Source organism: Salvelinus fontinalis, chromosome 14 (assembly GCF_029448725.1).
Source record: "Salvelinus fontinalis isolate EN_2023a chromosome 14, ASM2944872v1, whole genome shotgun sequence".
Lineage (NCBI taxonomy): Eukaryota > Metazoa > Chordata > Actinopteri > Salmoniformes > Salmonidae > Salvelinus > Salvelinus fontinalis.
The window spans coordinates 34,791,571-34,817,494 of NC_074678.1; the positions used below are offsets into that span (position 1 = coordinate 34,791,571).

Genomic DNA, 25,924 nt, shown 5'->3' on the forward strand with positions numbered 1-25,924 from the left:
AGTGCACTATAAAGTACACTATATATACAAAAGTATGTGGACACTCTTTCAAATTAGTGGACTCGGCTACTTCAGGCACACCTGTTGCTAACAGGTGTATAAAATCGAGCACACAGCCATGCAATCTCCACAGACAAACATTTGGCAGTAGAATGGCCTTACTGAAGAGCTCAGTGACTATCAATGTGGCACCGTCATAGGATGCAAACTTTCCAACAAGTCAGTTAATCAAATTTCTGCCCTGCTAGAGCTGCCCTGGTCAACTGTAAGTGCTGTTATTGGGAAGTGGAAACGTTTAGGAGCAACAACAGCTCAGCCGCGAAATGGTAGGCCACACAATCTCACAGAACGGGACCGCCGAGTGCTGAAGCAACACTCACTACCGAGTTCCAAACTGCCACTGGAAGTAACGTCAGCACAATAACTGTTCGTCAGGAGTTTCATGAAATGGGTTTCCATGGCCGAGCAGCCGCACACAAGCCTAAGATCACCATGCGCAACGCCAAGCGTCGGCTGGAGTGGTGCAAAGGTCGCCGCCATTGGACTCTGGAGTAGTGGAAACGCGTCCTCTGGATTGATGATTCACGCTTCATCATCTGGCAGTCTGATAGACGAATCTGGGTTTGGCGGATGCCAGGAGAACACTACCTGCCTGAATGCATAGTGCCAACTGTAATGTTTGGTGGAGGAAGAATAATGGTCTGGGGCTGTTTTTCATGGTTCGGGCCCCTTAGTTCCAGTGAAGGGAAATTTTAACGCTACAGCATACATAACATTCTACACGATTCTGTGCTTCCAACTTTGTGGCAACAGTTTGGAGAAGGCCCTTTCCTGTTTCAGCATGACAATGCCCCCATGCACAAAGCGAGGTACATACAGAATTGTTTTGTTGAGATTGGTGTGAAAGAAGTTGACTGACTGGCCTGCACAGAGCCCTGACCTCAACCCCATCGAACACCTTTGGGATGAATTGGAACGCCGACTGCGAGCCAGGCCTAATTGCCTGACCTCACTAATGCTCTTGTGGCTGAATGGAAGCAGGTCCCCGCAGCAATGTTCCAACATCTAGTGGAACGCCTTCCCAGAAAGTGGAGGCTGTTATAGCAGCAAAATGGGGAATGTAGTGTAGTTCACAACATAACAAAGAACTTTAACGAAGAGAAATGCTCCAGTTTTCCAATAAACCTCATACCTGTGTGTGTTTCTCTGTTTGAACAGGGGGGGAAAGAGTACATGATGAGGGCTCACTTTGGTCTGCCTAGTGTGGAGAGTACTGAGTTGGAGGGGAGAAGGCCCATCACTGTCAACTTTGAGATCCCCTATTTCACTGTATCTGGTATCCAGGTAAGCTAACCGATCCCTTAAATCTATGTTTATCAAAGTGGACCCTTGTAGAGCCAGGTATGAGTTCCATCGAATAGTGCACACAGGCTGGAAGGAGCTGACTCACGGGTGCGTGTGTCAGAGCGTGCCCCAGAACGAATCAGTTGGACGGGCCTTTGATTTCCATAGGTATTCATGTTTTTTTTACGGGAACCCCTGTGTGCACGCGCTTGCGTTTTACAATTTTTTCAAGGGGTGTAATAGGAAATGCAATAGGCAGCTTGTGAGTTTAAAGTTTGGGGAAGCTTACAATTTATCCTACCATTTTTACCCATCTGGGTGCCAGTTATGATTATTTTTATATATGCACATTTTCGTGGAAAGGTTTCATTACAACAATAAAGTTTTTTGGTTCTCAATATCATAGTCAGGTGGTTAATCATAAAAAACTGAAGTAAAATGATACAAATGTACAATTTCAAATTCAACTATGGCGAGAGCACTAGCCTCTGCCATATGGGCACATTTAATATACTGTGATCAATTGGCAGCTAAAGAAACGAGAGCATAGAAATCAGAGATAGCTTATTGGCAAATGCAGCAGTAGGCCTTTAACGTCCATCGTCAACTAAGTGAAATGCATTGGCCTAAAGCTGTTTTTTTTTTTTAAAGTAAATTAAATTTCCACTGGATATATGGGATCATCAGATCATGATATTTTGTTCTTTCACACCGAGTCTTGGCAATTATCAAGGTGTTGGAAAGATTTTTCAAATACTGAGGAATTATCATTGCAATGGATGTAAAAAATGTAAATAAAACTGACTTTGTTGACTTGTGTGAGGCAAAGAAACAATTACTTTGAAACTCAGCTTATTAGTGGTGTATGTGGTGAGTTAAGACAATCAGAAAATCAACATTGCCAAATGTGCACTTTCCTACAGATATATAGCGCCATATCTTCGCCTCACACCCATCCACTTCTTTTACATTTGTTTAATTTAACCTTTATTTAACTAGGCAAGTCAGTTGAGAACACATTCTTATTTACAATGAAGGCCTAACCCCGGACAAATCGCTGGGCAAATTGTGCCCCGCCTTATGTGACTCCCAATCACGGCCGGTTGAGATACAGCCTGGAATCGAACCAGGGTCTGTAGTGACGCCTCTAGCACTGAGATGCAGTGCCTTTGACCGCTGCGCCAATTGATGCAACATTTTTTATTATACTCAAGACACATTATTTTCACACATATTTTAGACCCTTTTCACTGACAGCTGCAACTCAGTCAGCTAGATCTATTGTTACGTTCACTAGCCATATTGCGGCCTTCCCAAACTCACTGGTGATTTTAAAACAATCCACAGCTATTTTTCTAAAATAAGCTAATGATCCTCTGTGGCTAAGTCATGCTCCCCTGTGAAGTATTTTGAATGGTTTTATTTACAGGAGTAAATACATCATTTTGGCCAAACATCAATTTACTTTAGGGCAATCCAGCATCCTAACAGGGCACTGTGTACCTGCCAACTTTCCTTTCCAATTCGCAAGAGGCTGAAACCTGAGATCTGTATGTAATGAGGAGATGCTGATGTCTCCACCCTAACAATGGGAGTCTTTGTCCTAAAGGCGGGAAGGCAGATGACAAGCTTAGGTCTGCATCACAGGAGGTTGGTGGCACCTTAATTAAGGAGGACGGGCTCGTGGTAATGGCTGGAGTGAAATGGTATCAAATGCATCAAACACATGGTTTCCCTCTGTCTCATTATGTTTAGACCATGTTTTTTTTTTCCTATTGCGTTATTGACTGTATGTTTGTTTATTCCATGTGTAATTCCATGTGTAACTCTGTGTTGTTTTTTGTGCCGCACTGCTTTGCTTTATCTTGGCCAGGTCACAGTTGTAAATGAGAATTTTATCTCAACTAGCCTACCTGGTTAAATAAAGGTGAAATAAAAAATAAAATAAATGTGTCTGATGCTGTCTGGACAGAAATAGTATGACATGCCTTACTCTTTTGGTCCACACAGTATCAGATACATGGTCTACACATACTGAGACAGAGGGGCGCTGTTTCGCTCGGTTGCTTTAACCCTCCTGTTGTGTTCGTTTCATGTTCATTCATTCTGTGTTCCCGGTCCAAAATACCGCCCCATTATTGATGATTATAAATCCATAATAATAATAATACATATATTATCACTAATGTTGTGTTCGATCTTTTTATCAAATTAAGATCTTGTGAACATTACAAGTTTTGAACTTCTATTTGCTATTTATGGCCTGTAGGCCTCATTGACCTGAGCTCATACAACTCGTTTTTGAGTAAAAAATTCTGCTGCCACAGAATGAATTGTGAGCAAGGCCTCAAAAAAGCTTTATATACCAGAGCTGCAAGAAAAGTCCAAATATTATTGAAACAATGTTGTGATTGTTTGTGAGAATGCCAACAGGTGTGGTTCCTGTGGTTGAAAGATTCTATTGGGAAAGGTTCCCGTTTGGGGTTGCCATGGAAGCCAAGAAGAGGGGGGGGGGGGTGTGCTCAAACACACATGCATGTGGGGGTCTGGGAGAGGAAGTGTGTCCATCTGATGAATGGGCATGTGCCTGAACTCAATTTTATACACTAATTGTAGTCTCACCAATTCATTTTTAATGACCGGTCATTTTTGACCGGGAACACCACAGGTGTACAAAAGTTAAATAAAACACCCAAAATGTAATGAAAAACATCAAAATGTATTTTGTGTGTACAGATACACTGTGTGGACAAAGTCATGGAACCTTATGACAATTAGATTAAATTAACGGGAAAAAAATTCAGAGAGAACTTTCTGTCGGTGCGGGTCTCCTTCAAAGGGCGGGCCGGGGCCCCGGTAGGTGTGTGTGGTGTATGTGCTGAAACTGTTCTTTGCTCCTCCACAGGTACGCTATCTGAAGATCATTGAGAAAAGTGGCTATGAGGCCTTACCCTGGGTACGCTATATAACGCAGAGTGGAGGTGAGACACACACACACCATTCGGCCCGGCAGTGAACCCAGCTATCATATCTATTACCTCTCTCCTGAAGCTGGGGCAAGGGGGATTTGAATGATGCCTTACTGCCATTAGGTTCTCTGCGACACTGCTCTGCATGCCAAGGTGGCGATCACCTTTTCATTGTGATCAGCAGAGGTAGGGAGAGAACGAGAGAGAGTGAAAGGAAGGGAAAGAGGTAGAGAAATAGTGAGAGAGAGAGCAGTGTTGACTTATTGATAAGGGGGGGGGGGGGGGTGAAAAGTGAAAGACTAAAGTTATTGTAAAGCCATAATAACTACTACCCTGACCCCAACGTGTCACCCAGAGCCCCAATGCTAATTTGAATGTTAATGTGACGCCACAGTACAGGGATAATGTGATGATGGTTAGAAGAGTGTTAATGTATTGCTGTTACGTCTTCTCTTCTTGGCAGATTATCAACTCCGGACAAACTAAGGGCGAGCCTGCTGCTAGACGAATAGATCGTCACTCTCTCCCTCTCTCTGGGAGTGAGGGACAACAGAGGACAAGGAAAGGGGAACAACTTTCACCACTGTCAATTCTCAAAGGACCAAGTAGTCATCTTGCAGACATGAGGACCTTCAAGACTCAATTTCCCTTCAGAACTCGACTGTTGTCACCTTCGACCTTTGTTGTGTTACATAATCTGGAGAAACATCTTTTTATCTCTTTAGAATAATGAACCTAGTGGTTTTCTTATTGGTCACATTGTAAACATTTGTATAGTTGTATTTTCTTCTTAAAGCTGGAAGAATTCAGGACATTTATGATCTCTGAAGTGTGAATGTTGAAACCTGTGTACAGCACTGATATAAAATGATATCTGGTTGGTGTGGATGCTAGCAGTTCATGTTATCTTGGGGCCAGCTGTAAGCATATAATCCCCACTGTGTCCAATGAGATGAACACTAAGATAATGAATAGGCCTGCATAATATCAGCAGCTGTGTATTACCATATTGTCGTCACAGTTCCTAGACATGTGCTTGTACTCAGCTGACAACTACGAGGAAAAGACTGAAGGAATTCTCTGTGTGCAAATTACAATTATGTAGTGTTTCTAACAGTCTTGTGATACAGACACATTTATCGCCTTGAGAAAAAGCCATGATCAAAATAAGTAAACCAATAATACAGGTGGTCCGAAATGAAGAGAATGTTGTTTAGATAGGAAACAAAGTGGACATATCTATGTCAATGTGTCCCCACCAAACATACACCCAACTTTTCCAAAGCAGCTATTGGTTGGTATGGTTACAGAAGTCTGTTGTGCGTGCAATGCACCAGCCCTCATATCAGTTCTGGTTCTCTCTCTGCCAGGGGAATAGCTCTGGTTCTCTCTCTGCCAGGGGAATAGCTCTGGTTCTCTCGCTGCCAGGGGAATAGCTCTGGTTCTCTCGCTGCCAGGGGAATAGCTCTGGTTCTCTCGCTGCCAGGGGAATAGCTCTGGTTCTCTCTCTGCCAGGGGAATAGCTCTGGTTCTCTTTCTGCCAGGGGAATAGCTCTGGTTCTCTCTCTGCCAGGGGAATAGCTCTAGTTCTCTCTCTGCCAGGGGAATAGCTCTGGTTCTCTCTGCCAGGGGAATAGCTCTGGTTCTCTCTCTGCCAGGGGAATAGCTCTGGTTCTCTCTCTGCTAGGGGAATAGCTCTGGTTCTCTCTCTGCCAGGGGAATAGCTCTGGTTCTCTCTGCCAGGGGAATATCTCTAGTTCTCTCTCTGCCAGGGGAATAGCTCTGGTTCTCTCTCTGCCAGGGGAATAGCTCTGGTTCTCTCTCTGCCAGGGGAATAGCTCTGGTTCTCTCTCTGCCAGGGGAATAGCTCTGGTTCTCTCTCTGCCAGGGGAATAGCTCTGGTTTGCTGTGTGTAGGCCTACTGTATGAAATCCAGACCTGGTTTCAAATACATGTTTATTTGAGTATTTGTTATTTAAATACACATTTTCTGTATATTTGAGTATTTTCAAATGTGGTGAATCAAAACTTTTTTTCAAAATACTATTTTCAAATACCTGGGATAGATGCATGGGAGTATATTTGAGACAGTCTATTTGAATATTTTAAAATACTTTCCAAGTGTATTTCCAAATATATTCAACTACTTGTTTTTTCAAATAAAACATATCTAAATACTTAATACTAAATAGTATGTGAACCCAGGTCTGATAATCTCATATTAAACCATCCATGTAAAATGGTTGATTATGAGGAACAGGACAAATATGACTACACTCTGCCATATATTCTCTCCAGTGCGGTTTTTAATGATTGAAAAACACAATCTATTAATATCTTATTTATTAACCTCTGTATGTCAATGGGGGACAAAGGGATCTAGATAGAAGTAAATAACTTTGTACCTTACTATCTTCACTGGTTATTTCCATCTCTATCAGTGAGATGTTATCAAATGAAAGTCAGGGAACTGGACCTGAGGGCTCTCTCTTTCTCAATTCAATTCAATAGACTTTATTGACATGGCAAGATTAATGATTTACATTGCCAAAGTATACATATAGCAAAAATGGTGGGACCAACAGCAATAATAATAGTAGTAGTGGAAATGGGATTACCATTAACAGCAACTACAACAACAATATTAATGAGAATAACAATACATTAAAACAATGGTAGTAGACCAGTCTCAACATGACTGAGAAGCCACATGACATGGTATGAAAGCCAAAACAAAACTAAATTGGAAATATTATTGACATTACACTTTTCACAGGTTGTGGCAGGAGGACACATATTTAGCTGCCAAAACTGCACCTTTTGGCTTTTCACCCAATAAATATTTTTTATTTTTCCTTCATCTTTTAGAGTTTCAAATTCTTTCTACTGAATGATAATTTTGGGAAAGAAAAATTATCTTTAGTTCTGAGTATTTGTCACAGTGTAATAGGAAATGCACCTCTGTCTCTACCTCTCCTCTGGAGCAGAGTGAGCACAGCCTGTCCTCTCTGGGCAGCCAGGTTTGTCTGTGACGACCGGTCTCTATAGCCAGACTGTGATCACTGAGTCTGTACCTAGTGAGTGTTTTCCTCAGTTTTCTATCAGTCACAGTGTTCAGAAAGTCTGCCACCATGTACTGTCTGTTTAGAGCCAAATAGCATTGAAGTTTACTTAGATTTTTTTGTGGTGTCTTTCCAATAGGTGATACATTTTTTATTTTTGCTTTGTGATGATTTGGTTGGGCCAGATTTTCTGAGTGATGTCTTCAGGCTCTATGGGGTTGGTTTGGGTTTGTGAACTGAGCCTCAGAACCAGCTGGCTGAGGGGACTCTTCTCTTTTTTCATCTCTTGACATTGTAGCTGTGTGATGGAATAGTTGTAAAATTTGATGGCTCTTTATCTATTCGAGCAAGGAGTTTTTTTTTGCCCAATTCTGATCTACATGCGTTATTTGAAGGTTTTCTTTGCACTTGTAATACATTCTTGCAAAACTCAGCATGCAGTATTTGGATTGGATGTTTGTCCCATTTAGTAAATTCATTATTAGACAGCGGACCCCATACTTCGCTGCCATATAGAGCAATTGGTTCTATAACTGATTGGAACATTTTGAGCCAGATTCTAATTGGAATTTCAATTTTAATGTTTCTTTCAATGGCATAGGATGCTCTTCTTGCTTTGTCTCTCAGCTCATTCACAGCCATGTGAAAGCTACCTGTGTTGCTGATATTTAGTTCTAGATACGTGTAGTTTTTGGTGTGTTCTAATAGAACTGTGTCCAAATAGGATTTATATTTGTCATCCTGATTTCCAGATCTTTTTTGGAATATCATTATATTAGTTATTTTTTAGATTAACGTTCAGAGCCCAGGTCCGACAGAACCTGTGCATATGATCTAGATGCTGCTGTAACCCCTCCCTAGTGGGAGACAGTAGCACCAGGTCATCTGCGTACAGCAGACCCTCCTTAGTGGGAGACAGTAGCACCAGGTCATCTGCGTACAGCAGACCCTCCTTAGTGGGAGACAGCAGCACCAGGTCATCTACGTACAGTAGACACTTGATTTCAGTGTTGTAGAGGGTGAGACCAGGTGCTGCCGATTCTTCTAATGTTTTTGCCAATTCATTAATGTAGATGTTAAATAGTGTTGGACTTATTGGGCAGCCCTGTTTCACTCCAAGTCCCTGAGAGAAGAAGTCTGTTTGCTTGTTGCCAATTTTAACCGCACATTTGTTTTTAGTGTACATTGATTTAATAACATCATGTTCTCCCTCCAATACCACTTTCTATTAGTTTATAAAAAATGACCTTCCTGCCAAACTGAATCAAATGCTTTCTTGAAGTCTACAAAACACAAGTATATTTTGCCTTTGTTTTGGTTTACTTGTTTGTCTATTAGTGTGGAGGGTGTAAATGTGGTCTGCTGTACATTTGTACGAAATGATGTCTGCTATTTATGATACTGCAGAAAATTTCCCCCAAGTTGCTGTTAATGCAAATTTCTCTGTAATTATTTGGGTCAAATTTGTCTCCATTTTTATAGATTGGTGTGATCTTGGTTCCAAATATTGGGGAAAATATTTGTAGTGAGGATAATGTTGAAGAGTTTGAGTATAGCAATTTGAATTTGTGGTCTGTATATTTGATAATTTCATTTAAAGTACCATCAGCTCCACGGGCCTTTTTGGGTTGGAGAGTGCATAGTTTTCCCCAAAAAATGTCTTCTGTAATTGGGGTATCCACAGGATTCTGATAGTCTGACTGCTGATTCAAGGATTTGTAATTTTTCTTGTATATATTGTTGTTCTGGGCAAAGTGATTTCTCCACATATCCCCATTTTGGATAGCCAATTCCTCATGATGAGGTTTGTTTAATTTATTCCAATTCTCCCAGAAGTGGTTTGATTCTATGGATTCCTCAATTACATCCAGCTGGTTTATAATGTGCTGTTCCTTTTTTGTTCTTGGGGTGTGTTTGTATTGCTTCACTGTTTCCCCATATTGACGGAGAATATTTTTGTTGTCTGGTTCCCTTTTTTTATAACTTTCTGAGATTTCTCCAATCATTATCAACCCATTTTCATGATCTATTCTTTTTGGTTTGCTCTTATGCTTCATTAGATTAGCCATTTTGGCTACTAATTGCTTTTTGGTAGATTTCTGTACTGTTTGCACTTCATCTATAGGCCTGTTTTGTACCATGTAATTTATTGGGCCGTGATGCTTCATGGTTGGGTTTCGCTCTTCTCAGATACACTGTGATTTTAATGTGGTCTGAGAGATGTGTTAGTGGGCTGACTGTGAAGGCTCTGAGAGACTCTGGGTTTAGGTCGGTGAGGAAGTAGTCTACAGTACTGCTGCCAAGGGATGAGCTGTAGGTGTACCTACTGAAAGAGTCCCCTCTTAGCCTACCATTGACTATGTACAGACACAGTGATCGACAGAGCTTCAGGAGCTGTACTCCATTTTTGTTTTTCACTTTGTCATAGTTGTTTCTGTGGGGGTATGTGGGGAGGGAAAGGTTGTTGCTTCCTGGTAGGTGTTTGTCCCCATGACTGTTAATAGTGTCTTGTTCTTCTGCTGTTCTAGCATTCAGGTCTCCACAGACCAGTACGTTGCCTTGGGCCTGAACGTGACTAATCTCCCCCTCTAGAATGGAGAAACTCTCTTCATTGAAGTAAGGTGACTCTGAGGGGAAAATATGAGACACAGAGGAAGACGTTTTTATCTGTTAAGATAGCCTCTTTGTTGATTTTTAACCAGATAAGAATTCTCCTGTTTTGATCAATTCAATTGAATTAGTTAGTTCAGATTTATACCATATTAGCATTCCCCCTGAGTCACTGCACTGTGATTCCTTTTAAGTTGGTGGATGGTACAATTATCTCCCTATAACCTAGTGGACAGCCAGTGGAAACATCACCTCTGCACCATTTTCCTGTAGTACTAGAATATCAACATCATCAATTTCTTTCAGGAAATCTGGCTTTCTGCTCTTTAGCCCAAAAGCAGAGGAATTCAAGCCTTGTAAATTCCAACATGCAATGTAAAAAGATTTCATAACTGTTTTTTCTTTCCCTTCAAAATGATTTACACTCACAATCCAACAAGAACTATTAAAATAGGATTTTTCAATTAACGTAAACTCTTATTATGCAAATATTATTTGTTTATCATTTAAGATAGCATTTGTGTCATGCGACTTGCGTGGATGTAGTGTGAGGATGGTGGAGTTCTTGTGCTCATCTTACCATGACCCTCGGCCAATCACGTGAGCATAAAATACTCAGCATTTGTTTAATGTCACTCATTTGATTGGTGGAGGCTGGGCCAGTTGCTCCTCTCACTGACTGTGCATAGCTCTGTCTGCAGGGTTTTGGCTCCTCCAGGTGTGGGTCTGCGGTGGGGGGTGGTAGGCCTCGTCTGGGTGGGTCTGTGCTGCGCTGGCTGTGGTGGGCATTGAGGTTGGTGGTGCTGTGGCCGTGGCTGGGGGGTCCAGAGTTCTGGTCCGGGGTGTTATCTCGGTGGGATGGAGATTGCTCCGCTGTTCCTGGTTTGAGAGATTGGGTTGCGGTTTAAAGCAACGTCCTTGAGTCTTGGCAAGGATGGGGACTATCTCCCTGTACAGGTGAACATGGTCATAGAGACAGTCCAGATGGAGGGTGGGATGGTGGGCCAGGTGTACATTGGGTCGCAAGGCACAGTCCTGGGAGAGGCTGGCGTTTATTCTTTGGATTGTGGCAGGGTGGAAGTCCTTCCTCTGTAGAAGGGTTGACACTATGATTCTTGAGTTGGGGAAGATTGCGGAGGCCTTCTCAATCACTCCGAGTAGTGAAGTCGCCACCCTCTTCTGCTGAGCATGCAGGTCGTTGCTTCCGGTGTGTATGATTATGTGGCTTGGCGACCCGAGCTGGGCCTTATCAAGCAGCTCCATGGCACTGTGTTGTTGGCACCACATCTTTCTCGTTTTGTGTCTAGGGAAAAGTTTATTCTCCTGAACAAACTTCCCATTTGAGTCCATCAACAGGACCATGTCAGCCAGTGTTTCTTCTGGACTGGAGGGGGTAGAGTGGGGGCTGGTGGGTGTTGGAGCTGGTGTGTGGCTGGTCGGTGCCGGTGCTGCTGTCAGTGGGAGGCTGTTCTGTGGGCTGGGGTGAGGTGTGCAGCAGGCAGGGCTGGGGAGGCCTGGCTGGTTGAGGTGGGCTCATCTGCTGTGTGAGGCCAGGTCATAGAGTGGTGATCTAGCTGCTCCTGCAGTCTGTCCTCTGTTCTCTTTCTCTCCTGCAGCCTGTCCTCTGTCCTCTTTCTCTCCTGCAGCCTGTCCTCTGTTCTCCTTCTCTCCTGCAGCTCCTCTCTTAGTGTGGTCAGATTGTACTGCTCTGCCTGTCTTTTTGGAGCTCTCTCACCTCCTTTGTAGATCAGCCAGCTCTCTTGAGTCTGTCTCTCTCTTGCTGAACCTCTTTCAGCTGTCCTGCAAGGCTGCTGTCCTGCTCTGTTAACACCTTGGTTAGGAGCTATTCTAAGGTGTGGATGTCTGGTTGCTGTTTGCTCACGCTCTCCCTGAGCAGGACCACCTCGCCCTCCAGTTTGGTGAACTCATCCCTCATGGCAGCCATGGTGGTGAGGAGGGCCTGAGCCTGCTCTGCACTGAGGGGGTCGCTCTCCTCCTTGGGCGTGTCCTCCACTATGGTGGGAAGAGAGGTGCTGGATGTGCCTTTTTGGGTGGGGAGAGTGGGGGTGATGGTGTGGCTGGTGGAGTTTCTCTCTCCTTGATGGTCTGAAAGTCTGTTTCAAACAGCCTAAGGTTACTTTGCACCATGACAGTCCCAGTCTTGTAGAGGTTAATTGTTATCATGGCGCTGTCAGGGTCGTCTTTCTATTTGACTTTCAGCTTCCACCCATTACAGATTCTTTCTTTCTTTATGGATGGGTAGTGAGAGCAGACTGCTGAGCGCCATGCATTTGGTTGGTCAGGGAGAAAGATGAGATTACTCACATTACCGTTTTTGTAGAGATCTGCGAAAAGGGTTTCTGGCCTCCCCTTTAGTAGTTTTTGTTTAAAAGCTTTCCTCCTTGTCATTTTTGGCCTCTGGAGGGTAGAGAATGGACTCAGCGCTGAGGGGGAGTGGAAACATGGTGCCTGTGGGCTCTGCTACTACTGCTGCTCTGTTTTGCTGCACCGTTGCCTTGGCAACCGGTTTTGTTTGTCTGCTGCTGTTGCTAGCTAGCTCTAATTTAGCTCAGAAACCGGCAAAAAAAGTGAAAAATCTTCACACCGAAAAAACAGAAGATGTTTAAAGTTAGAGTCCGTGCTCCTTTTTGGTTTACTCACTCAGTTTGGTCGTTTGATGTAGTTGTATTAACTCCCCTTGCTAGGTTTGTTCTGGCTAGCTTGTTAGCCTGCTGGCTACGTTTTTGTGGTGTAGCTAGCTAGCAAGTCAAGACTTCTTAATTTGAGGCGCAAAGTGACTTTTTTCTATTCTGATTGAATAGAGTTGTTGTTCGTCACGTCTTGTCTTTAATTATTTTTTAGATTTGAGTGTTTCTCATTCTAAAAACTGAAATAAATCAGGAGCTCACGTTGAACATGTCTGTAGCTCTTTCTCTCTCTCTCACTGTCTGGCTTCTCTCTCATCACTGTTTGTGGCTGTCGTCTCTCTATCATACGTACACAAACATACCTGGCACCACCTAGAAGGCATGTCCTGCATAGCAGTGCACAGCAGAGACCAAGAACAGTCCCTTGTCAATTAGGGATTGCACGCTGTACTGGCTCATTGCACAGTCACTGCCGATGCTGTGTGTGTGTGTGTGAGAGAGAGAGGGTGGTAAGGGTGAGCCGTACTGGGCGATGCCAGCCCTTTTACGATCCACAGCCTGTCCATTGTCCCAGTGCCCAACCATCAGTACAACAACAATGGCCGCCTCAGTGACCCCTATTGTCTCTGAGCAACAGGCCGCTCACATGCACTGCCTGATAAGGAGGTGCGAGGGCCAGACACACACACACAAACACACAGCAACTTAAATCCAAGAACAGCATCCAAGCACATAGACGCTTTGTTTAATGAAACCACATTGTACCCTTTAACCATGGCAACAATGCAGGACGTTCTCCTCAGATTCTTGGTAAGCGTTGCAAAGTGAGTGATGACACAGCTTGCTTATGGAGGCCTTTGACCACCCAACACTGCTGTAAACCTGTGACATGAAAAGGTGACAAAATGTGTCATTGATCACTTTGATTAAGTTTGGAGATGCTGGGTACATTATTCTATGATATGATTATTCCTTACAGCAGCTTTTTCACCTGCTGCTTTGTAGTGGATGATATTATTATTATTACATTGGACACATTATGAATCATTATTTCTGCACTGTGTTCAGTGTCCGGTGTCTGTGCAGTCACTGGTATTCTCTTCATTCCACATCATAGAATGGTGCTCTGCTGGGCTCATAAAATGGTCCATGCTTGAACCATAAAAATAGAATGTGTTGACACAGCTCTGTATTCCTCATGCTATTTCATGATCCTGCAAAAGTCCATTGCTGTGGTAATCAACAACTCATTGAACATATAGTGGCTTTCCAAGAAGGCCATTGTGCTAAAATGCCATTTTCAAAAGTGATGTCCATTGGTCCCTCCCTGACAGCAAGGTGGATGTGGCCCACATTCAGAACAAACGTGGCCCAGAAACTACAAGGCCACATACCTCAAACCAGAGCTGGCCAATAAGCTCCAACCCTCCCCCAGTGCGCATCTCCCACAGATCAGATCTGGGCCATATGAGTGTCGCAGTCATCTCCTGTCTGGGCTACCTGTCCCATCCCATGTCTCTGGTGGTCAGGTCAGATGAGGTTAGCCAGGCTAGAGGTGGTCTCCCTCCTAGCCTGGTCCATGTGTCGTCCAGAGATAGTGAACAGCCCCACAGCCCTGTCCCTAAACCTCTGGCCCGGCCTGGTCCTCTCCAGCAGCATCACCACCCCTGTGTACACCCCTACCCCCACTACCGCTGCCCCCCCTCCAGCTAACAACACCACCCCAGAAATGTACATATCGTTCAGGGCCACGCCCGGCTGGGGCATGTGGTGCTCCAAAGCCAGCTTCAGCAGCACAGCCCCACAGACCACCAGACACAGCCCCGTAATAAGCACCACTAACAGATCCGACAGCCCTCCGCTCTTAAGGATATCGATCCGCCTGCGACTCCGCACACAGTTCATGTCCTGCACGGCCGAGCTCATGAGCTGTTTGAGGAGGACGGCCAGGGCTAAGAGACACAGGGCCATGCCCGCTCCCATGCGCCAGTCACTGGAGAAACTGGTGGTGGTGGAGAGGAGGAGCACGCCACCCAGGCCGCAGCCCAGGATGAGGAGGACCGCCACACAGTAGCACAGCAGAGACTTGGCTGGGTCCCGGAACCACCACAGCTCCACCTGTTCATCCAGAACACTGCGCTGGATCTGAGCAGGGTCGGGACCGGCCAGCTGGCCACCCCGTGACGGAGGGAAGTCCTCCAGCTCTGGCATCCTGATCCTCCCAGCCTGACAGACACGCTCACCAGAGAACTCTACCAGGACACAAGCTATATCACTGGAACTCTCAGTGGAACACTGTTCTTTCTCTCTGGAAACCTTGAGTGGATCTCAATAGAGTCCTCAGTGCATCACAGCAGATGGATTACTGGACACCTCACCGGATCACAGTTCCTTCTCACTTGATTACAGGTCCTCTTGGTGGATCACAGGGCCCATCAGGTAGTCCACTGCACTCTGAGAGGATGTCCTGTCACTGAACCCTCAGAGCTCAGGGACCAAATGCAGCCGGATGGATACCTGGGGAGAGGAGAGACAAGGGACATTAGAGCCACCTGCTGACACGCACGCACGCACACACAGACACATGTACACATGTATACACAGACACACACAGACACGTTGCTGAATATGCCATCTTTAAAGCAGGGCTCTAAACATGAAAGATCCTGCCATATAACAGAGGTATCCTGCAGAGAGAGGCGTTTGAACTGACTCAAAACATAATGCTGAAAATGCAACCTGAAAACCTCTCTCCCTTCTTAGACGTGTGTGTGTGACAGAGACAAATAAAGTGAAATAGAAGTGTGTTTCTATGTTTGAGTGTGTGTTTATTAGATTAGCAGCTGATAGTGGCCTAGCATCTTTCTGGTGTACTCCTGTATGTAGATCAGCACCCCGTAGGCTAGTTTAGCCACCTCCTCGTAGGCTAGTTTAGCCACCTCCTCGTAGGCTAGTTTGGCCACCTCCTCGTAGGCTAGTTTGGCCACCTCCTCGTAGGCTAGTTTGGCCACCTCCTCGTAGGCTAGTTTGGCCACCTCCTCGTAGGCTAGTTTGGCCACCTCCTCGTAGGCTAGTTTGGCCACCTCCTCGTAGGCTAATTTGGCCACCTCCTCGTAGGCTAATTTGGCCACCTCCTCGTAGGCTAATTTGGCCAACTCCTCGTAGGCTAGTTTGGCCAACTCCTCGTAGGCTAGTTTAGCCACGTCCTCGTAGGCTAGTTTGGCCACCTCCTCGTAGGCTAGTTTGGCCACCTCCTCGTAGGCTAGTTTGGCCACCTCCTCGTAGGCTAGTTTGGCCACCGCGTAGGCTAGTTTGGCCACCGCGTAGGCTAGTTTGGCCACCTCGTAGGTTAGTTTAGTAGCCAACTCCTCGTAGGCTAGTTTAGCCAACTCCTCGTAGGCTAGTTTGGCCACCTCGTAGGTTAGTTTAGTAGCCAACTCCTCGTAGGCTAGTTTAGCCACCTCCTTGTGGGCTAGTTTAGCCAACTCCTCGTAGGCTAGTTTAGCCACCTCCTTGTGGGCTAGTTTAGCCACCTCCTTGTGGGCTAGTTTAGCCAACTCCTCGTAGGCTAGTTTAGCCACCTCCTTGTGGGCTAGTTTAGCCAACTCCTCGTAGGCTAGTTTAGCCACCTCCTTGTGGGCTAGTTTAGCCACCTCCTCGTGGGCTAGTTTAGCCACCTCCTTGTGGGCTAGTTTAGCCACCTCCTCGTAGGCTAGTTTAGCCACCTCCTTGTGGGCTAGTTTAGCCAACTCCTCGTAGGCTAGTTTAGCCACCTCCTTGTGGGCTAGTTTAGCCAACTCCTCGTAGGCTAGTTTAGCCAACTCCTCGTAGGCTAGTTTAGCCAACTCCTCGTAGGCTAGTTTAGCCACCTCCTCGTGGGCTAGTTTAGCCAACTCCTCGTAGGCTAGTTTAGCCACCTCCTTGTGGGCTAGTTTAGCCAACTCCTCGTAGGCTAGTTTAGCCACCTCCTTGTGGGCTAGTTTAGCCAACTCCTCGTAGGCTAGTTTAGCCGCCCAGCTCTCGTCCTGTGTTGTGTGCCACCTCCTGTTCATTCCCCTGCGAGGTGATATTTACATTTACATTTAAGTCATTTAGCAGACGCTCTTATCCAGAGCGACTTACAAATTGGTCCTACGAGGAGGTGGCTAAACTAGCCTACGATATTTCTAAGATGGCATCGCAACGCTGACTACAGCCCCTCTCACAACAGGGCTCAAGTATGACTCCTTTTATCAATGGGCTGTCCCTGTAGTCCCAGCGACTCTCAAGGTCAGGGCACAGACAGCTTGTCTTTAAAAGTCTGACAGCCCCTTTACTAATCAAAGTCAATAGCGCGAGCCGAGGCACTGAGCGAGGCGAGCACAGAGCACCAGCAGCTCTCTGACAGGAATTACAACTGTCCTCTAACAGACCTGGTCTAGTCTGCTGACACAAACAGAACACTACTAGTGTGTCTGAGCCTCCAAGCAGCAGGTTGAGCTGAGTCCTCATCAACACACAGGGGTCATCACACTGAGATATGACACACAGTACAGCTGAGTCATAAGGTGTTCACATTAGGTGTGAAGTGAAGGGATACTAAATAACAGAGTGCATTGTGTATATTGGACTCCCGCCGTTTCAGTTCATAATTATGAGGTGGATGTGTATACGAGGTGTACAGTGTGTGTATGTGGGGGGTACAGTGTTTGTGTTGTTGAGTCACTAATTAAATCCCAGCAGGTTTGCACCTGATGCCACTGACGGTATAACAGGAATAGAAGGCAGTAATTGAGGTGACATATGAGCTGGATGAAAACAATAGAAACACACACATATATAATTGGCTTTTCTCTCTTATACCAAAACACACATTCTTTTCTCTCTCTCTCACACACACACACACACACACATACACACACGTGCTGAGCGATTAACAAAAACATTTTCTGATTATTAAACAACTATTTGATTGACGTTGGTTCAATTACTTGAATTCCCCAACGTAATCCAAACCGAGTCCATTTAGTTTGGTTTTCTTGTGAGCTCAGCGTGCCATTTCTCTAGTGAGAAATCCTATCAAGCACGAGAGACATCAAATCAAGAACGAACTCTGAGATGCTGTAGGGAGTTTTCAATAGGCAAATATTCAACCTAGTTCAGCGCAGAAAACGTGGTAATTACCTACCGGAGTTGGGGAAGCTACTCTGAAAATATAGTTTGCCAAGCTACCAATTACCTCACACTGAAAGACATTAAGCTACCCTTAAGAAAAATATAGTTCACTTAAGAGTTACTTTGAAAAAGCAGTTCACTACATCCAAACTACACTACATGGCTAAAAGTATGTGGCCACCCCTTCAAATTAGTGGATTCGGCTATTTCAGCCCCACCCGTTGCTGACACGTGTATAAAATCGAGCAAACAGCCATGCTATCTCCATAGACAAACATTGGCAGTAGAATCGCCTCACTGAAGAGCTTAGTGACTTTCAACGTGTCACCGTCATAGGATGCCACCTTTCCAACAAGTCAGTTCGTCAAATTTCTGCCCTGCTAGAGCTGTCCCTGTCAATGCTGTAAGTGCTGTTATTGTGAAGTGGAAACTTCTAGGAGCAACAACAGCTCAGGAGAGAAGTGGTAGACCACACAAGCTCACAGAACAAGACCGGCGGGTGCTGAAGCGAGCAGCGTGTAAAAATAATTTCTCACTACCGAGTTCCAAACTGCCTCCAGAAACAATGTCAGCACAATAACTTTTAGTCGGAAGCTTCATAAAATGGATTTCCATGGCCGAGCAGCCACATACAAGCCTAAGATCACCATGCGCAATGGCCTGCACAGAGCTCTGATCTCAACCCCATCGAATGCCTTTGGGATGAATTGGAACACTGACTGCGAGCCAGGCCTAATCGCCCAACATCAGTGCCCGACCTCACTAACGCTCTCATGCTGAATAGAAGCAAGTCCCCACAGCAATGTTCCAACATCTAGTGGAAAGCCTACAGAGAAGAGTGGAGGCTGTGATAGCAGCAATGTTCCAACATCTAGTGGAAAGCCTACAGAGAAGAGTGGAGGCTGTTATAGCAGCAAAGGGGGACCAACTCCATATTAGTGTCCCTAATTTTGGAATGAGACATTCAACGAGTACTTTTGATCATGTAGTATATAGCATAGTATCATGTAGATATATAGTATCATGTAGAGACCACTGCAAAATTATCAGTTTCTCTGGTTTTACTATTTATAGGTATGTGTTTGGGTAAAATAAAAATGTTGTTTTCAATGAACTACCTACAACATTTCTTCCAAATTCCAACTAAAAATAGTCACTTAGAGCATTTATTAACAAAAAATGACAATTGGTTAAAATAACAAAAAATATGCAGTGTTGTCAGACCTCGAATAATGCAAATAAGATAAGTTTATATTCATTTTTAAACAACACTAATGTTTTAACTTAGGAAGAGTTCAGAAATCAATATTTGGTGGAATAACCCTGATTTTCAATCACAGCTTTCACACGTCTTGGCATGCTCTCCACCAGTCATTCTCATTGATGTTGGGTGACTTTATGCCACTCCTGGCGCAAATATTCAAGCAGCTCTGCTTTGTTAAATGGCTTGTGACCATCCATCTTCCTCCTGATCACATTCCAGAGGTTTTCAATGGGCTTCAGGTCTGGAGATTGGGCTGGCCATGATAGGGTCTTGATCTGGTGGTCCTCCATCCACACCATGATTGACCTGGCTGTGTGGCATGGAGCATTGACCTGCTGGAAAAAACAATCCTCAGAGTTGGGGAACATTGTCAGAGCAGACTGAAGCAAGATTTCTTCCAGGATAACCCTGTTCGTGGCTTGATACCAAAGGTGCTTCAACAAAGTTCAGAGTAAACAGTCTGAATACTTACGTAAATGTGATATTTCCTTTTTTTGTTTTTTTATACATTTTCTAAAATGTAAAAAAAAAACTGTTTTTGCTTTGTCATTATGGGGTATTGTGTGTAGATTGATGAGGGGGAAAAAAACGATTTAATCAATTTTAGAATAAGGCTGTAACATAACAAAATTGGAAAAAGTCAAGGGGTCTGAATACTTTCTGAATGCACTGTGTATATATATAAATAAATACAATTGCATCAATGATTGTTGAAGATGTATTCAATGATCACACTGATGATAGAAATTATGGAAATGTGATGCAGTACATTTTGATGGGTAGTGCAAGTGTATAGCCCAAAACAGTGTAATGTACTGTAAATTACAGTACTGTAGCATTTTACTTTCAGCACCTCAAAAGGGCAATTTTGAGACGTGCATTTTAGCACTTTTTGCTATTGGATTAACTGGTTGTTAAAACAGCTCAAATCAGAAGATATCCTTATCTTATGTTTTGGTGATAAAACCAATGTACTCTGTCACACCCTGGTCTGTTTCACCTGTCCTGTCTCCACCCCCCTCCATCTTCCCTATTACCCTCAGTGTATTTATACCTGTATTCTCTGTTTGTCTGTTGCCAGTTAGTCTTGTCTTTCCAAGTCAACCAGCGTTTTTCCAAGCTCCTGTTTTTCTAGTCCTCCCGGTTCTAACCTTTTGCCTGCCCTGACACTGAGCCCGCCTGCCTGACCATTCTGCCTACCTGACCATTCTGCCTGCCCCTGACCTCAAGCATGCCTGACCATTCTGCCTGCCCCTGACCTCGAGCATGCCTGACCATTCTGCCTGCCCCTGACCTCGAGCATGCCTGACCATTCTGCCTGCCCCTGACCTCGAGCATGCCTGACCATTCTGCCTGCCCCTGACCTCGAGCATGCCTGCCGCCCTGTACCGTTTGGAGCTGGTTATGAACTCTCGACCTGCCTCCCTCGTTGTTAAATAAATACCAGAGACTCGAACCATCTGCCTCCTGTGTCTGCATCTGAATCTCGCCTTGTGTCGTTATATACTCATTATATTTCACAGTAACCTTATATTTGGGATCAATGGTTGTGTGGTGAAAGATGTCTACAAACAAAATGAATGTACAAAGTTACAACTGACTAATTCGGCGTTTTGTACAAAAAATGTATCAAATTCACCACATGCTTGTGAAAATAGCTATTAAACACAACTATATTTCAAGTGAAAATTAAAAATGAAAAATGTATTCTTGCTTACTTCACCCATATTTTATTTTTTTCAAAAAAAGTAGTGTGTAGTTTCAGTAGTTAGCTACACCGCAAAACATTTAACTACTCAAAACACTACCAAGATTTTGAATTTAGCTCAACCACCACCAAGCTACTGCAAAATTCCTAATTGAACTACATGTAGTTCACTACTCCCCAACCCTGTTAAACTACAATTACCAGAATCTATTTAGCCTATTCTTCCTGGAGCTGCACACAGACCGCATGAGAGAGGAATGTACAACACAGCAACAACAGAGACAGACAGTTTGGGACGTATGGCTTTACTAAACGATTGACAGTTGTAGCAGACAGCTCTGCAGCGTGGGCAGCTGTGGCAACCCAATGATCAGGGGCTACCCTTTTCGCTAGCTAAGGCCATGGAGCTTGGCTCGTTGGGGAGCACGGCTCGTTGGTGAGCACAGGGATAATGCTAGATGGTCGTCTGGCTGCTACTGCCTGAGCAGAGATGAGATGACAACCTTAAGAAATGAAATAATTAAATTAAAAAATGTAGTAATATAGTAATGTGAATTCATTATTGTTAATAAGTGCTAAGCAGTAATTGGCAGTCACATCATGGGGCTCATTCATTGCTTTATTCTGTGTTAGAGACAATTGATTGATCTCAATATTTGGCTTTGGAATTTCAATTCAAAAGCTCAAAAATTTGTTTTTTTCATAATTAATTTTAAAAAAACGAATATTTTGTATTTATCGAAACCAAAATTGAAAAACGTGATTATTTGTTTTAAACCGAACCGACTTCAAAAAGCACTAATCGCTCAGCACTAACGCACACGCAGTCTCTCTCATTCTCCTCTCTAGAGGCTTTCTGCCTGCTCTCTTATCAGAGCTGATAGGACCTCTCCTTCACATCACTCAGATACCAGAGGCCTCATCATAAATACCTTCATCATCTGCTCCTCTGTGTGAGCTATTCTCTAGTCTATCTCTTCTGTATTTAGCAGACAGGCACAGAGGCAGACAATGACTTCCCCCAAACGTCTGGAGCACCTAGCAAGGTTGATGACGGTTATATGCAGAGCAGCATATTTCAGTTATGCAAATTCTCTGTGATAATGATGATGAAATCCCACAGATAATCGTAAACCTTGAGAATCAGTTACTAAGACCTCTTTTTGGTTCAGAGTTTTTGAAAAGGTCGGTCTGTTGGTCGACTCGACAGAGGAGCTATGCTTTATGGACACTCTATTCCCTATGTTATTTGGCCCTGCTGAATTCATCCCACCAAGTCATTAGTGTCTCATTTTATCTTGAAGTTCTGTTCTTTTAAAATAGGAATTTGACATTATAATCAGTCTGTAGATCAAGTATTAACGGGTTCACATAACATAATATCCAGTAAAAAATAAACAAAATGGTAGTTGTTTTACTTCTGACAGGAGGAGATGAAAGCCAAGGGGGCCAGACAGTTGCAGAGGCTTTGCTTTGATCTGCAGTCAAACGGCTCAAACGGCTTGTCCCTACTTCCTCTCTGCAGTGTTTGTACCGACACACCACTCCCTCCAATCAGCAGGTGTTTAAAGAGGCCTTTAGAGCTACCAGCAGTACTGAGGGGTCCCTTTAATAATTAATACAGGCCTGAGAGCCCAGGCCAGCCAGCAGGGAAAGAGGAGCAGTCCCCGACAGGATGGAGTTTCATTGGCTTTCAGTAAACTGATGTCACGTTCCTGCACTGGTCCATCAGCACATTCACATACAGGCCAAGCAGGCATGGAATGGGACGCCTACAGAAAAAAGTCTGGTTGTGTTGTAGTCTCACAGGCAATGAGTTAGCTGACTATGACACAAACGGGGTCCTCGCCGAGGTCCTGTTGTGTGAATGTGTTAACTGAGGCCCTTGGAGAGGATGTGTGGCCAGGAGTTGCCGTGGCAACAGTGCCTCCTCTTCCTGTTCCTGTCAATGGGTGGTCTCCACGGGTGATGAGAGGGGTCAGGGTTGGCACCATCTGTTTTTGCGCTGGGCATCAGTGCCAAGCTCCATGGGGGCCGGGAGGCTGGTGCTGCTAGGGGCCTGAGGCAGGCAGGCGTCTGGGGATGAGGCTAGGCAGGGCTGGATGGAGGCGTGGCGGGTGGAGAGAGAGAGAGAGAGGTTCTGAATGGTTCATTATTCAGGCAGTGTCTATGTTTCTGTCACAGTCCAGCCAGTCAGGGGCCTCGGGACCCTCTCTGTGGCCAGGCACGGTGAGGGGACAATTGGCAGACTCAGCAACTCAGTTGGGCTTAATGCTATTTTAATTGTGGACTGTGTGCTTGATAGCAAATACTAATACAACTAGGAAACACGTGTCTCCCCCCACCTCTCCCTGTTCCTGATGTTGTTTTCAATCTCTCTTCAGCAGGACCTAGTGATGTTGACGGTGATGTCACTACCCCTCTCAGCTTGCACTGACTCCCTGCCGAGACCTCAGACACCTGGCTCTACAGTAGCTTGCCTGCATCAGTCAAAAACTGGATGGAAAGAAGAATAGAATAGATAAGAACAGAATTGAAAAAAGAAACAGAGCACCAACACAACATTATCTAAACCGAGTCTGACATTTTTTTGTACTTGACTTTTCATTAGCATACAGTATTTTCCTCCCTTGAATGCAGACTGTTTCCTGTCCTTGGTGTGGTTTTGCTGATAGTTTCTCCTATAGCTGCCCCCTCAGATGTACACTCCCCTCTGTAGTGGCCAGCCTGAGCCTGCCTGCCTTTATTGAGCACAGCTCCAATATTAAAACCCTAATCAAATCACCAATTAACATGCACTCGCGTCCCCTGCCTCGCTCCATTCTGCTGACGACAATAAACATGTTTACCTTTTGTTGTTCGCCATTTTTTATTATTATTCTTTTTTTAGTATGGGTTCGGAGGTGGCCTTCAACATATTCAAACATCCCTGCTCTGTGAGAAACAGGAGCCTGGGTTCCAGATAGAACCTGGTCCTCACAGGGCTGGGTTCCAGATAGAACCTGATCCTCACAGGGCTGGGTTCCACACTCTCTCTCTCTCTCTCTCACCTTCTGTCTCTCTCTCACACTCACCCTCTCTCTTGTGCTCTCTCAAATACATCAAACACATGGTTTCCTGGCATTATTATGAGCCATCCTCCCCTCACCAGCCTCTGCTGACACACATGCACTTACTCACACACACTCACTCCTTCCCTCACTCGCCTTTTAGTTTATTGGTGAGACTATGTTATGTATGTAGATCATGAGATAGCAGGGAACTACAATGGAGAGGTCACTCCTAGATATAGTTATTTACTGTTACACAAGAATATGCTAGATGGATTTTTCACAACATCAGTGACTTTAGTTTTGTATGGTATATACAAGTGGAAATAGCTACAGCAGTGTTTAGAGATTGCGGCCATTAGCAGGAACTAGTTACAGTATAGGAAATCCTGGTTGGCCTGAATAAATAAAAAAAAACTGAACAGTTCAGTCTTCTACAAAACCTGTTACACCCATTCTGTCTGGCAATAAAAGTTCCTATTTATTCAGCTATTTCAGTCTTTACAGTTTCACCAAAATGTGTCTGAAAATATATGAAACTATAATTGTGTTATTTGCATCATGGATGTAAGAATAGTCAGGAGTATGTTTTTGTTTTTAAATACATTACTGTTTTTTAATGCAATGTTTAATATCTCTTATGGTCAAGGGTCAAGTCAGACTCGAAAAAATGAATTCAAATTTCAGTCAAACAGCTAATAACCATGATTAAACTTCTGGAAATTAATACCTTTATGAGGGGGTGGACCAAGTAAGTGACCAATTTCCCACTACTAAATGTTGACAAATTAAAAAATGTTGAGCTTCACTGTCCTTTCATGGGAGATATCTATCAGAAAATATGCTTTGAGTCTTTAAGAAAATACAAAGAGCTATTTGTATTCAATGTGGCAACTGCAGTGAGCTAAACTCTCCAATGTAGCCTACTCTGGCTCTATGGGATGATTGTCTCAACAGTATGGTGACATGGTTACAACAAACATTCAGCAACACATTACCTATGGCACCAAACATTCAGCAACACATTACCTATGGCACCAAACATACAGCAACACATTACCTATGGCACCAAACATACAGCAACACATTACCTATGGCACCAAACATACAGCAACACATTACCTATGGCACCAAACATACAGCAACACATTACCTATGGCACCAAACATACAGCAACACATTACCTATGGCACCAAACATACAGCAACACATTACCTATGGCACCAAACATACAGCAACACATTACCTATGGCACCAAACATACAGCAACACATTACCTATGGCTGTCATACGTAACACTGTCATAATGACACGTTATGACAGTAAACTAGGCTATTTATATTCAGCTCAAATATTTTGCTTGATAATTCAAATAAGTAGCTAGCCTAGAACCGAACTATAAGAGGTGGAACAATGTCAAGAAAGTTATATAGCCTAGTCACCTTCAGGTGGCTCGGCTTCATCAAATCGAGTGTGTGATCCATGCACTGTCTAGCATTTGTATTCTGTCTATATGCTGTTTACCTGTGCGTGGTGCTGGCACATTCCCTGTCGCTATTCATCCCCGAAACGGAACGACTCCACAAATCTTCGTTCCTGCGCCGGGAGGTATTTCCAAATCCAAACCATATGCCGCGCGTTTGGTGCGTGAGGTGCGTGAAAGGACGGTTTGAAACAGTATAGTCTCAATAATCAACATAATCCTGACTAGACTGACTACCTTTCTCCGATGTGGAGCCTCCGATGGTGATTGTGTGTGCCTCTCGCTTTCACTGAACCGTGCGCAGGTCTAGCGGACTTTCCCGGTTGCAGGTGTGGTCACCGCACGCAGAGGCGACGCCGGTTGGGAGGGGAAAGCGCATCCGTAGGCTACAGAGCAGCGCGCGACCTTTCGCTGGCGTCCCATGGGGAAAGCCCGCGCGCCAGCCTTAAATTATAAACACTTCTCATGAAGGGGGTGTGCGCCGTTGGGATAGCACCTAGCAGACAGACAAAATAGATTTCCCAGTACTTTGTAAAGTCTAGAGAATGATAGGCTTACCGTTTTTGCCACTTCCCATTATTATGGTGATAATAAGAAGGAATATCCTACCAGTTGACAAACAGGTCCCGTAA

At 44.3% G+C, this 25,924-nt stretch overlaps 3 protein-coding genes and 1 pseudogene across 3 annotated transcripts in view; 1 reads left to right on the forward strand and 3 right to left on the reverse strand.

The window, feature by feature from the left end:
* Positions 1–6,722, forward strand: part of LOC129810729 (AP-1 complex subunit mu-2-like) — a 36,176-nt gene extending 29,454 nt beyond the window's left edge. The window contains exons 10-12 of the mRNA XM_055861527.1: positions 1,219–1,344; positions 4,250–4,325; positions 4,777–6,722. Coding sequence (XP_055717502.1) covers positions 1,219–1,344; positions 4,250–4,325; positions 4,777–4,799 — 225 coding nt within the window. The 3' untranslated portion in view covers positions 4,800–6,722. The remainder of the gene's footprint in view (positions 1–1,218; positions 1,345–4,249; positions 4,326–4,776) is intronic.
* Positions 6,723–14,163: 7,441 nt separating this feature from the next.
* On the reverse strand, positions 14,164–14,844 carry LOC129869316 (transmembrane protein 125). The gene has a single exon (XM_055943661.1). The coding sequence runs from the start codon at positions 14,842–14,844 to the stop codon at positions 14,164–14,166; it is 681 nt and encodes a 226-aa protein (XP_055799636.1).
* A 15-nt stretch (positions 14,845–14,859) lies between these two features.
* Positions 14,860–25,924, reverse strand: part of LOC129869317 (cilia- and flagella-associated protein 57-like) — a 41,039-nt pseudogene continuing 29,974 nt past the window's right edge.
* Positions 15,121–25,731, reverse strand: LOC129810730 (uncharacterized). The gene is made up of 2 exons (XM_055861528.1): positions 25,334–25,731; positions 15,121–23,255 (listed from the first exon to the last, which is right to left on the reverse strand). Exon 2 carries the CDS (start codon positions 16,683–16,685, stop codon positions 15,465–15,467), a length of 1,221 nt encoding a protein of 406 aa, XP_055717503.1. The 5' UTR covers positions 16,686–23,255; positions 25,334–25,731; the 3' UTR covers positions 15,121–15,464.